Here is a 14,248-nt window from a genome sequence, read left to right on the forward strand (position 1 = left end):
CATTTGTTGTGATCCCGTGAGACATGTGTGAATTTGATGGAGCGAAATTGATATTTTAGCTGTAGAATGTCGTCCATGAATTTCTCAGACTGCCAGTCGATTGACCTGCTTGCATTATTGAGGTAGTTGATTAAGTTTTGATTGTCGCTTTCCATATGTAGATGGGGGATCTGAAGTTGTGTCGCCCATTCCATAGCTCGTAAAATCGCCTGACATTCACATTCTTCCGCCGTTTGACCTCTAATTGAGTCTGCCCTTGTTATTATAAATCCCGTCTTGTCATCGTGTATAATGCAACCGTATCCAGCCGGGTCTAGGAGGGTCGTGAAAGATGCGTCCACATTGCATTTGAGGAAAGGCGGTTCTGGTGGAGACCAATCATAAAATTATTTACGAGGGGGGGGGGGGGGGTGAGTCTGTTGAGATTCTTTTTTCTTGCTTCATTCTTTCTTTGGTCTCGATCTGGGGTTGTGACTGAACCTTGAATATTGTTGATCACTTGCCTGGAGTTTTGCTTAAGTGTTGAAAAACATTGTTCGCATTTAGCTTTCCAGACAAATCATAAAATTTTGGCATAAAGAGACAGAGTCTCTGGTTCGAATTTTTGGGCCATGTAAATACCCAAAGTAGCTCGTAAATAATTTTGACCAAGATTAATTGCCTTGTGGGTTGTTGACTTCGTAGTGTCGTCCAACCTTTTTAACCTTCTCTGAGAACTAGAAAAACATTCCCCCCTTCCTCTTCCTCATTGTTACCCCCTTCCTCTTCCTCATTGTTACTGAGCAATTAGAACCTCCTCGTATTGTACTCGTCCGCCATTAATGGCGGCGGTCAAGCGTAAAACGCCCCCTCGTCCTTCTGAGAAAGTAAATAGGAGGATTTGGGTCTATCTGGTTCTGCTTACTCTTCAATATGGCGCACAACCACTAATTTCTAAACGATGCATTAAGTAAGTGTTTTTCTTTTCGTTTATTTTGTATTTTGAGCCTTCCATGCAATTTAAACCCTAGCCTTCTACTGCTTCGAAATTAGAGATTTAAACATAATTTCATTAAGAATGGTGTGTTGTCCTCATGTATCGAATCATCAATCTGGTTTGTAGCTGATAAACAAATGTTTTAACTGTTTGAGGACTGAGGAGTTAGGGCTAATTTGTTCTAAGTGAACGCAACCTTCAAAAGTTGAAGAACCAATGACGTTTCTGACTTCTTAGTTTACTAGCTTTGATTTAGTTCTTAAACTGGAGGTTGGTTTAATGTGGGCAGACATCTTTTTACTAAAGGTATAATTGGAAGGTAAAAAAACTGGAAATTGGGATTATATATGCAATTTCAGAAGTGAAATTGATACATTTTTTTTTCCATTTGGGGGATCACTGCGTCTGTTTTTTTATCAAATTGGTTGAGAATTTACAGAACCACTCTGTATTGAAACATTAGGGTTTCCTACTCATAATTTGTATCCAAGTACGTTCTTCTGTACAAGGAATGAAATTTCGGTTTTGCTGGAAATATTGATAGGCATGGAAATGGAAATATTTCGGTCATTTACACTGAAATATTACGAAATTAATTTCCTTGACAAGGCATTGTTAAGTGAAACGTAGTTAAATTTCTGTTTTGCAAGAAATTTCAGTGGGCATGAAAATGGAAATATTTCGGTCATTTCAACCAAAATATTTCGAAATTTAATTCCTTGCTCCTATATAGACTAATTAGCAATTTATTTAGTTTGCACAAGAATCCTGCAGATCTTGTCCTCCATTAGTCATTCAAGAATTTACTTATTGGTAAAGCATTCTATTGTGCTACCGGAGTTTTAGGATAACTTGAAAATAGTTCATTCATAAGCAATTTCTTTTTGTTTAATTTTTAAAATGAAAAGTTTCATGAAACCCACTCGTAGAAAGTACAAAATATATAGTTTAGTAACGAAGAATATTTTTTTTATCAAATACATGAGATGGGGCCTTTTTTCCGATTCTTTATGTATTCTTCATTCCGTCCAGTTTGAAGGCTACATTTATCTTTTCAATATTTACGATAATACACGTAGTCGTGTTATTTCTTTTTTAGTTGCTTCTACGTAATTTTCTGAACAAGGTATAACCTCTTCCACTTGATATACAAAAGAAATAATGTTGTTTCACAACATTTTGTTCTTCAATACAGTATGTTTTAGAAACTAGTTATGTGCATAACTGATATGAGTTATTTATATTCTCATTTTTCATACTATCCACAGCCAAGAAGTTATTGTGACTTCATCTGTTTTGACATGCGAAGTAGCAAAGGTAACTCCGAGACTAGCTTTTCTTTTCACTCAATTTGTGATGTACGTTACATTTTTGAAAGATCTTGACTTTGTTCCGTAGGTTATTTGTGCAATAGCTCTTTTAGCAAGACAAGGAACCTTGAAGAGAATATCTAGAGAATGGACTTTGCTTGGTTCATTAACGGCATCGGCTCTTCCAGCAGCCATTTATGCGCTGCAGAATAGCTTGTTGCAGATTTCTTACAAGAATCTAGATTCCCTCACATTCTCAATGCTCAATCAGACAAAGCTATTCTTTACTGCCTTTTTTACTTATCTTATCTTGCGGTATGTTCCTTAACCTTCTTTACTTCTTGGGATTAAATTAGACCGTAATTATTACTTTCAAGTGTAAACCTCTAGCGAATGGCAGTCCCCTCTAACGTGTAAATCCCGACATTCACTTGGTCAGATAACATCTACTTCCTGATGCAACTTCTCTTAAATGGTTATGATGTTATTTTCGGGCAGTTATCAAGGTGGCAATGTCTTCGCTATCACTTTCTTATCATTTTTTGAGTTCAATCTGCAGGCAGAAGCAATCAATTCAGCAAATTGGGGCGCTCATCTTGTTAATATTTGCTGCTGTTCTGCTAAGCATTGGTGAAGGCTCTGGCAAAGGCTCTAGTCGTGGTGATCCTGATCAGATTTTATTCCAAGGTATCATTCCAGTTTTGGTAGCCTCTGTGCTTTCTGGTTTAGCTTCTTCTCTCTGTCAGTGGGCCTCTCAGGTTAGTTACTCTTGTCTACTCAACTTTTCCTGTGATTCTCAATCTTTGACAGTCTCACTTATATTTTCGTTCTGTGGAAGGTTAAAAAGCATAGCGCATACATGATGACCGTAGAAATGTCAGTTGTTGGAATACTGTGCTTGCTCGCGAGTACTTTTAAGTCCCCAGATGGAGAACGTATTAGAAAGCATGGATTGCTTTATGGTTGGACTGCATATACTTGGGTAATGATCCTCCAACATCGTTTTATATGTCGCTTAGAGTAGAAAAAGTACCACTCTTAACTCAACTCTATAGATGGCTATGATTCATTGATTTATTTGCTTGACTATTATCTTCCCAAAAGTGTTGTCAATGGAAGAAGCCACGAAGGTTCGACAATATAGATCATGTCATTCTCACAGAAGTAAACTTGGGTGTGGTCTCACACACTCTATAATGCATAAAGTTAAAAAGATCTTGTTATTTTTATGCCAACAATATGGACTTTAAATAATCAAGCACAAACAAATTATCATACACGAAATCGTAGGTTCTTCTAAGTAGAGCTTCATTTGACCAAAATGCTTTGACCTAAAGGTTTCGGTAACTCCTTTAAAATTAAAAGTCTCTTATCTTGACCTGTCCGATCTCATAAACCTCGCTAAATGATATCCCAATGGATGTTTCCCCTGATTCGCGAATCATATGCCCAGATCATCTAATTGGGACTTGGTGAAGCCTAAGGAAAGAAGCAGTCACAAGGGATCTTGATACCAGACACGAGAGGGCCTGTTTAAGGCCATACAAGGATCGATGGAGTTGGCAAATATTTATCTTTGAATCCAGGAGGTTGTTGCATATATACGACATTAAGAGTGCCACTAAGTTAGTGAAGAACACGCATGGTGGTGGGTATAGCGATGGGACTGAATGTGGGTAATCAAGACCTTCTCTTAGGTGGAAGCTGTTTGCAACTAAACAAGCTTTATATCGATCTAAACTCCCATCAGGGTTTTGTTTGATGCGAAAAACCCACTTGTAGCCAATTAAATTTTTGTTTGAATTGGGTGGAACTAAATACCATGTTCCACCCTTAGTGAGGGCAGCAAATTCTTCTTCACTACTAGTTGCCAATTGCGGTCTTTGCTGGCCTTAGGGAATTAAGTAGGAATGGGTGGAAGAAGAAAAGATGAATGAGAGAAAACCAGTGGTGTTTTAGTGGCAAGAAGCGCTCCAGTTTTCAAAATGCGGGCTTTTGCTCGTGATATCATTTGGTGAGAAGGAGCAGATCGAGATAGAAGGGAAGAGGAAGAAAGAGGATTAGATGATTGAGGAAAAATTGAAGTAGTGGAGGTAAGGGATAGTGTAGGGTCAGATGGTGGAGTAGATGAAGTATGAGATAGAGTTGATAGATGAAAAAGAGGAGGTAGAAATCTAAACGAGGGAGGATGGAGTTGGAGAGTTAGAGCTTGAGGAACAATAGGGTGATTGTAAATTTGAATGGGGACAAAAGGGGGTGGAGGGGGATTGGAAAGGTATTAGGAAATGGTTAGGAAGGAACAGAGATTGATTGGAGGCAGAGGATGTTTAAAAGGGAGAGGTTTTCATTATAGATCATGTGCCGTGTGGCATATACACGACAGTTGGTAAGTTCGAGGTACAATAGCTTTTGTGATCCAGGCTATATCCGAGAAACGCACATGCTTTGCTGCGAGGATGAGTTTGGAGTTCGAGTAGGGTCGAAGCCATGGGAAGCATCTGCATCCAAAGGCTCAAAGAGAGGCATAGTCTGGTTGGTATTTGTAAAGTTTCTCATAGGACTGATGAAATTGATTGATTTAGTAGGAAAACGATTGATTAGAAAGTAGATGTAAGAAGAATATCAAGGCATAAAGGTTTGGAGCGCCAGATTGAATGTGTTCGACCAACACCGAGTACATGCCGATGCTGGCTCTCAGCCACCCTATTCTGCTCAGGGGTGTGAGGGCAAGTAAACTCATGAGAAATGTCAGAAGAGGCCAAGAAGAAGTAAATTCAGAGTGGAGAAATTCAACCCTCCTATCGATGTGTATTTTTTATTTTGAAAGCCATAGGCGTTTTCAACTTGATATTTGAAATGTAAGAAAGCAGTACGAAAATCAGACTTTAACACAGGTAAGATCAACCAACAATACTTACTAAAATCATCAATTGTAGTAACATAATACCTAAATCCCCTATCAGAAGACAAAGGTGCTGGACCCCAAAGGTCGAAATATAAAAGCTGCAAGGAATTTGAAAGGTAGCTTCTTGCTACAACCTAAGTGACAATCAGAACAAAAAATGAGGTTGCATAGGCGCTGGAAACTGTGGTAGAAGATACTTGATTCGCCGGAGGGATTGGAATGACAGGTGTCGCAAGCGTGGACGCCATGTAGAAGGAGAACGATGAGCTGAAACTGCTTTTGGTGTGGTGGTGAAGGGCAGCTGTAGTGGTCACAAACCAGCCTTAGAGGGTCCTTGGATAGAGTTTGACCCGAGAACAGAGCCTTGACATGGAAACCAAGAGGATCAAAAGTTAATGAACAAGAAGTATCAGTGATAAATTTGTGGACAGAGAGAAAATTATGAGCAGATTGAGCTACATGAAGAATATTATTTAGAAGGAAACGACGATTATTATGAAGAAAAGCGGAATTACCAGTATTGGAGATTGACGCATTGTCGCCATTGGCAGTAGTGATGTTATTGTTGCCTTGATAAGTTGATGTTGAGGCAATGTTGCTGAGATCTGGAATGATATGGTTAGAAGCTCCGGAGTCCATAAACCATGGGTTTTGACCAAATATGTCGGCAGAGGCTTACATAGCAGCATTGTTGTTGGGTAGTGAATGACCTTGATTAGCAAAATTGATGCGACGATAGCAATCAATGGTTGTGTGGCCCATATTTCCACAGATTTGGCATGTGGGTCGGTCAAGAGGAAAAGGTGTTGTGTGCTCGAAGGAAAGAATTCCTTTGTAGTTGAAGTTGGAAGAGTGGGGGAAGTTTCCAGAGAAGTTACCACGGCCCGCGTTAGACCCTCTTTCTCTGTTTTAATAGTTTTGGTTGGTTGATCTTGAAGGATTTATTAGAAGTGAACTGGCCTTGAGTAGTAGAAACAAGAAAGGTTTTGTTTAAAACAGTAACTTCTTCACTTATAAGGAGATTGTAAAGTTTTGGCACAGATACAAGGGGTTGTTGAAGACGACAGAGGTTCCAAAAGACTCGTATTCTGGAGGGAATCCTTTTAGCATGGTGACAATCATTTCTGTTTTAGAAGCAGGCCTTCCAGCGGCTGCAGCGCTATCTGTGTAGCTTTCGATAAAGAGCCCTTTGTACAAGTTTGAAGATGGGTTGTTGAATCAGTTGCAAAACTTGAGCCTTAGTTTATTGATGTGACATGAAAGTGTCACATTTGAAGTGCCCAACTTAGACTAATTAGTCCGTTTCGGGTATTATTTATAATAGTTTATGTCTTTTTCTTAATTAGGTGATTTAAATGAAGATAGACACGCAAGTCCGAATAAAAAGAGCAAATTATCACTTTCATCGCATACGGCCGAAACGGGAGAAAAAGATACCAAAGGGATCAAACGACAAGTTGAGTCAATGGCGAGTCCGACAGTAAAAACGGGAGTCGATTTGGAGTTTGGGGGGGGGGGGGGGGGAGTTATAAAAGAAAGAAGTCGAGGTCTTGTCTATAAATTAAATTTGTAGAAAATGATGAAGGCACTCCCTTAGTTTCTAATTGAAAGCCCAGAGCCAAGCCCAAAAGGCCAAAGAAGAAGAAGGACAAAGATTGATTTTATGAGCACTCTCCTTTAAGAAGCCAAAGTCAATAGAAGACCAAGTCTTAATCAAGGGTTTGAGTTGATAAAAGAAATATCAAGTCAAAGGTTATCTTCTACATCAAGGATGAAGTTTTAGTGGAGAGAGTTAGAGTATTGGAGGTTAGGGTTCTTGAGGTTCTTCATCAAGAAAAGACCAAGGTTCAAGGGTTTTGAGTTCTTGAAGAGGGAGAAAGAGAGAAGGAGAAGCCGACCAAAGCTTGGCCGACCAAGCTTTGGCCGGCACGAAGAGAGCTCGTGACAGCAGCTCGGGCTGCCCTTTCAAGCACGGGACAGATCTTCTAGGAGCAGCTGCAGCTCAGGCCAGGCATTCAAGCAGCTCGGGACCTGAGCAAAGGCAAGGGGTGCACTTGTGTTGGCCAGATCTTCAAGCTCTTGTGGCCGGATTTTGTAGACCTAGCCGGGGCTATTTAGGGTACTTCTGACCATCATTTGGGCCGAAAAACTTGGGGGTTTTGTTTGATACATCTTTGCCTTGATCCCTTGATGTTTGATTTTGTTTTGAGCTAAAAATCTTAGAGAGAGAAAGCTAGGGTCAAGCTTTAGTGGAGTTTGAGTAAAAATGAGGAAGATGACTGATTGCTATGGGGAACTCTGATTTTTGCTCGGGGACACCTATTTTGCATTTCAAAAGGGAACCCAGGGTTTTGCTAAGGGAAGAGCGGCTACACCTTAACTACTCATATTTTCCGACTATCTTAGCCTCGCATCACATCGAAAAAGTGGGATTCTCTTACTATCTTCTTGTCTTTTATTATTTATTCACCATGTTTAGCTAACTTTAGTGTGTCGATTATGGGATGAAATTGTGATGAATTTTGTAATTATGTGTGTCGTAATCTAATGTTTTGATTATGAATTGATGTTCATTTATCTCGATTGTCGGTTCAATCAAGGATGAAACTTCGGTTTCGGTGGAAATTTCGGTAGGCCCAAAAGTGGAAACATTTCGTGGAAACGTTTCGGTCAGTGTGGAAATTTAACAATTCTACGAAAACGATATAAATGTGATGTAGTTGTGCATAACAAGACTTTCAACCATAACTAAGCATAAAAAACATGTAGTCTTGACTCTAACATGAAGTACGGGGTAAACTTGCAAAAACGTTGACAGGTTTGTGACAAAATTCGTTAACTTGAGGGTTAATCTATTATAAAACAGTAATACTAGGGGGCTAACTTACAAAAGATAACTTGAAGCTATTATGGTACGGGGTAAATATAAATGTGTAAATTAAGGGAGACATCCCAAATGAGGGTTAAGGGTGCACCCTGTAAGTGTTGAAAGCGCCTCCCTTGTGAGTTAAGGAGGTGCCCTTTACTCTAAAGTGGGGCGGCCTTTATAAATTCCCATTAACCCTAAAAAACCCTAAAACAAAAAGTCGTCTTCTTCTCTGATATTTCCAAACGACAAACTTTACGGTTTTTTTTTTTATTTTCTCTCTCTAGAATTTGGAATCAAACCAAAACCACTTTCAGTTTCATGATTTTGTTAGGGGTTTTAATGGGAAAGATGATAATAATGAATTGGAGAAGAAATTTTAAAGAAACTAAAAGAAAGTTTTGAAGAAATCGACTTCAAATTGAGAAGAAAAACTGCATAAAGTTAAGCTTAAGGTATGTTAGTTCTTCATGTTGAGAAGTTTATGGAAAAATGTCGAAATTTCTTGATGTTTCGACCGAAATCTTACAAGAAATTCATGTAAGCGTGTCTCTGTGCACCTAATTCAGAAAACCGACATATTTCGGCCATTTCGACCGAAATATGTCGACTTTTCATTCCTTGGTTTCAATCATGTTTCCATGTGTTTTATTATGCACCTCACATAGTTCATAGATGAAGCGAAGTATTCGATATCGATTGTAGTCTGTCATAAATTCATGTGTCTTGTCATCACTTCACATAGTTAGGCGACTAGACAACACCCTCGATGACTCGGGTTTAATCGGCTATAACATTTGTTTGACGAAGTATGATCTCCGAATAAACGTAGTGCTTACAGACATCAATTTTAGGATTCGAACTTCGATTATACTTCGACACATCGGACCAAACATAGGCGTAGGTTTATCATAACGGATCCCGGACTTTGACACCTCTCTCACTTATTTGTCTCCCGACTTTTGTTCCTTCGACCCTTCTCTCGAATCTCTCTCGCCTTTTTACTTAGAGTATTTAGTTTAGTTTTACTTGTTTTCTTCTTTGTTGCTTATTTGGTTATAAAACCCTGTTTGTCTTTGTTCTTTTCCGTTTTAGTCTAAGTTCGCTAGTGACATCTAGACCGGTGGATAAGACCTTTCGATATCCGAGTTACCTCTCTATCCCTATGGATCGACCCGGAATTTGCCGGGTCACTACTTGATACCTCCACATGGGTTCGCACCTTTTTGGGTGCATCAAGTTATTGTGGAGCTCCCGGCGAGGAATTGATCCATTTTAACATTTGGAATAACTGTGCCAGAGAGGTTGGGATTGATCATATTAACAGCGTCAGATCTTCCTCAACCCATGCAATGTAGGCGGGATCAGTGAGGTTATTCTATCTTTGCTCCTCATTTCTGAATTGAGGACATCATCTGGTACTATCAACCAAGTCAAGAACATGATGGAAGAAAGAGGGATTTCTAAGCTAGATAGACTGGGTCCGAGTTTTATGGGAATGATGTTAACCTTGGTGTTAACTGTAACTGACGCAATTTTGCTATATTCCATTGTGGTTATCCATGAGAAAAGAAAGTTAGAGAGAAATAGATGAGAAGAACGGAGATACGAGAATAAAGAAATTAGGTTTTAGTGGGTGGCGGCTGGCTCTAATTCCATAGAGGCATAGAATGCACCCTAATTGATTCATTACAAGAACTTTAGAGAGTATATATAGGCTGCTAGTATAATTATTGGCTGCTTAATACAAGATTAAAATAATAGAAGTAACTAATTATAAATGTAACGATAAAGAAATGATTCAGTGAGTTTCCATCTGATATAGTGCTTCAGTTGGTAGGCTAGTATTACTGTTAGATTCTGCCTAATTGGTTTCTCTGTTCTATTCTCAGATACCTGTTCTAACAAATGCCGTTGGTGGGATTCTTGTTGGACTTGTTACTGCCCATGCTGGAGGTGTTCGAAAGGCAAGTACAGATTTCGTAAATATATGAACGTCAATTTGTAGTTTATACCATACCCGGGCAACACATATCTGTAGATTTGATAACCCAATATATGGTTCCCGTTTGGTGCTTCATTTTCAACAAGTACGTAATTGGGTAGGCATTTATCGCCTTAAATGCAGTTGAACTATTAGCAGTCCAAGGAAAAAAACAAAGAACAGATTTCACCCTCAAAACTGGTGAACAGAATTGAACTCCGATAGGATTTTTCGTAATATATTGAAAAAATTGTCTTGATTAGGCCTACCTCGAAGGGCCTTCCACCATGAGACAAGTTCTTATGTAGTAAATCACTACAGGGCCACTCATCCTGGAAAATGCTTACTTGAGTTTGACTTGATGATGTGATACTGTGTCTGAGCTCAAATTCGAGTTTTCGAGAATCGGGACAACTCAATAATAGATCTGTAGTGAGAAAGGGTGTTACAGAATTTATTAATACCTTAAGTAAAACATTTAACGAGTAAATGTTGCGTTGAATAAATAACGTTCCAAATTATCTGTTTTCTTTTTCTGTCTCATTAATCTCATACAGCTTGGTTTATATTCAGGGATTTGTCATTGTTTCAGCCCTACTAGTAACTGCTCTCCTGCAATTTATATTCGACGGAATACCACCTTCAACATACTGTATTTTAGCATTACCACTTGTGATTAGCAGCATTTCTATTTACCAGAAATACCCTTACAAGGTTAAGAGTAATTGAATCCAAAACGTCTGTAACTTAAACCTTGCAAAGCTTCATTTCAATTGTCATCGAACAAAGGTGTTTTGTTCATTATCGTGGGGTTCTGTTAATTATGTTTCAGATGGTTTAAGTTCTAACGAGGAAGTAGTTCTGTTTGAACTAGAAACTTGATTTTTCTTTATGAAATATTTACATTAAGCTCTCTGACTGAGTCTTTTGATTGAAGAACTTGGTGTATTCTAGTTTCTCTCTTTCGGCAACCAACCTATGTAGTTTGGGACGGAAACATCACTGATTTCTTGTACCTTAGCTGTTGGGATCCTGATTGCAACTTTTGGTTAGCTCCCAAATAGCCCAAAACCTGACGGTTTTATGTGTTATTTTGTGAAAGTCAGAGAAGTACTGGGTTATGATTTTGGGTCACAATCTTTTACGTTTTTGGCAAAGGGACCAGGTTATATATAGATATCTAACCCACAAGGAAGAATAACTAAATCACCATGAAGAAAAACTAGATTTAAGTATGCAACACAGTCAAGAGTTGTCTATAGCTCCTAGCTGTGTGCAGACAGATAAGTTCTAAAGAAATAGTCTAGTTTCTGTTGTTTGGTTGTGAATTCTTCTCTGCTGAAGTTTTGTAGGTTAACACAAAATCAGGTCAACAATTCGATGGATAATATTTTTTTCTATCTCCAGCAGGGAACAACTTTCATGGAACATGTGGAATGGATACATATATGGTGTGTTTAGTTGGAGGATTCTTAAGTAGGAATTAAGATTTTTTGATCTGTTTCGCTACCAAAAAATCCTAAGACTCTTGAATCCTAAGGGTTCTTAAATCTAAAATTTGTATTTGACCAAAATCACACTGTACCCAGTAAGATTTGCTAGGATTTTAGATTAATAAACTAAAATTTCAAACTTAAACTCAATTAAAAAATATTTCCCATCAACCTATTTTTCTACAAAACATTTATATTAAACATTTTTTTCTAAAATTTGTGTTTTCCAAAAATCATTTTTCCAGGATAACTGATTTTTGAAAACCCTTTTTTTCTTTTTCGATAACTTTCTTTTTCCTCCAAATTCGTTTATTTTCCCAAATAACTTTTTTTCTTCGAAAAATTATTATTTTTTTCCGAAAATCCTTTTTAATACTGAAGAAGTCAGGTTATTGAAAAAAACGAAAAATCGTTTCTTTTTGTCGAAAATTATTTTTTCATGCAGACCTTTATTCCGAAAAATTAATTATACGCTACGTGAAAACCGTTTTTTTCTCGCAAACCTTTATTTTTGAAATCCGTTTTTTTCCTTTAAACGAAATTTCCTAAAAGCTATTTTTTTCATGAAAACCGGTTTCCCCTAAAAACTGTTTGTTCCTGAAATTTCTTTTTTCTCGAAAAACGTTTTTTGGTAACTGAAAGTTTTTGGTTTCAAGAAGACCGTTTTTACCGAAAACTTTTTTTAAGGAAAAAATGGTTGTTTCAGGAAAAAGGAAAAAAAATAATTTTCGTGAAAAAACAGTTTTTAAAAAATTTCAGTTGCCCAAAAAAACGGTTTTTAGAAGAAAAAAAATTCAGAAAGTATTTCGGGAAAAAGATATTTCGAGTGAAAAATAATTTTCGAGAAAAATCGATTTTCGAAGAAAAACGGTTTTCTGATAGAAAAACATGAAATTATTTTCATGAAGAAACAACTTTTGAAGAAAGTGGTATTTGAAAAAGAAACAAACGGTTGAGTCCATGGGTATATAGACCAAAATTAATTTGATAATAGGTCTATAGACCATTCTTCTTAGATTATGGATTTTTGGTCCTTTTACAAGAAGGGTATAAAGTATGGCTAATTTATTGGGTAATACCAAATGTATCCCAAATCAAAAAACCCCGGGTTTTTTGAATTTACGAGGGTTTTAGGAAACTTTCCCAAAACCCGTGGGCGTGATTTGTGGGGGATCTTTATTCAGCCGAAACAGATTGGATACCAATCTTCATAAAGACACTTTCTCTCTCTAAACCTACTTCATTTGGGATTTCAATCGGTTTAATGTACCTTGATTTTAGGATAAATTTAGGAAAAAACGGTTAGATTCTCACGAAAATTTCTCTCTCTTCTATAATCTGTTTAGAAACAAAATCTAAACTTTCCCAAATCAATTTTCTCTCTCTTCTTTACAGATTTAATATGGAGATTTATTAGCCAAAAATATGGAGATTTATTAGAAAAAAAAAAGATAGAAACAAATCATAATTTCTCTCTCCTCTAAACAGATTTGGAAATCAAATTTTCTCTTTCCTATTATCTGAATCAATCTAGGATCAATTTAGCGTGATTTGGGGGTTAATATACAAAACATATATATCACTTTCTCTCACTTAACTTTCAGTTTTGGAAATAGTATATTTTTCTAGGAACATTAAAGCAGCATTTGTTTTCGTTTTTACTCATACATAAATACAAATCGAATACAAATTATGAAACAAATACGTAAATTATGTATTATTTATGACGAATAAACCATCATTAGTCAAGTATACAACGTAATTTATCAAATGTATTTGGGTCTTGTTCAGTAAATTACACATACTTTCTATTACATAACACATAATTTCTTTTACATTACACATCGTTTACATTCTGTTACCAAAAAATCGTTTACACTATATTGTCGAAGAGCATATGTAGTCTTGAGCAGGACAAACAACATTTACACTATATTGTCGAAGAGCATATCCAAATGATTTTGCACCACCAGGAAACAAATGACCAACTTCAGTAGCAAATTCCATAAGTAACAACAAAACTGCAAAAAGAAAACATATACATTTGTTAACAAAACAAACAATTTACTAGAAACGACATGTATAATGGAATAAATTATGCATACTGTTTGTTAAACTTCATAATGTGTTAGAAGACAAACATAACGTTAGTTCGAATCACAAGGTCACTGTTATGTGAAAAAATATGTATAATGTGCAATAAATTACATATAATTTTTGAACATTTATTGTACTATAAACGGCAACTGTTTTGTGAAAAAAGTACGCGTAAAGTACATGTACTTTATATCCAGAGAAAACAATGAATCTGAATATACCGCAAATCTGAGTCCATCAGTGAAGATGAATCTGATCTGAAAAAAACTTCAGTAATGATTAAACGAAAATCTTAAGATACATACCACGAAAATTGAAAGATATAGAACATACCTAGATTCAATAAAACATTAAATAAGATATAAAGATCAAAGATTTCATTATTGATATTAAAATTTTAGAGAGAGAGAGAAGTTTAGACTTCCATTTCAGATCTATCAAAGATGGAAATATATATTATGAGAAAGATCTACAATTGAATCGTTTTTTCAGAAATAATACATAACAATTTGATACAGTTTAAAAAATTAATTATTAGATCTTAAAAATGAATCTAAATACAAAACAGTAATATCAAATACATGAAAACAAAACGAAATCTTACAAATGAATGTTCT

General features: G+C 36.7%; 1 protein-coding gene across 1 annotated transcript; it reads left to right on the top strand.

Moving 5' to 3' along the window:
• The first annotated feature begins 396 nt into the window (after window positions 1-396).
• Window positions 397-10,956, top strand: LOC147549110 (Nucleotide-sugar transporter family protein). Its single transcript, XM_086670033.1, has 7 exons — window positions 397-949; window positions 2,245-2,293; window positions 2,375-2,601; window positions 2,846-3,044; window positions 3,125-3,268; window positions 9,950-10,024; window positions 10,615-10,956. Exons 1-7 carry the CDS (start codon window positions 822-824, stop codon window positions 10,768-10,770), a joined length of 978 nt encoding a protein of 325 aa, XP_086526159.1. The 5' UTR covers window positions 397-821; the 3' UTR covers window positions 10,771-10,956.
• The last annotated feature ends 3,292 nt before the right edge of the window (window positions 10,957-14,248 follow it).

The sequence above is a fragment of the Eschscholzia californica genome, unplaced genomic scaffold (genome assembly GCF_041429995.1).
Source record: "Eschscholzia californica isolate CP2 unplaced genomic scaffold, dmEscCali1.0.p SCAF_3, whole genome shotgun sequence".
Classification (NCBI taxonomy): domain Eukaryota; kingdom Viridiplantae; phylum Streptophyta; class Magnoliopsida; order Ranunculales; family Papaveraceae; genus Eschscholzia; species Eschscholzia californica.

Coding starts and splice junctions, on each gene's coding strand:
- LOC147549110 (XM_086670033.1), top strand. CDS start 822: ATGGCGGCGGTCAAGCGTAAAACGCCCCCTCGTCCTTCTGAGAAAGTA. Junction 3,045..3,124: donor TCTGTCAGTGGGCCTCTCAG/GTTAGTTACTCT, acceptor GTTCTGTGGAAG/GTTAAAAAGCATAGCGCATA. Junction 3,269..9,949: donor GTTGGACTGCATATACTTGG/GTAATGATCCTC, acceptor TTCTATTCTCAG/ATACCTGTTCTAACAAATGC.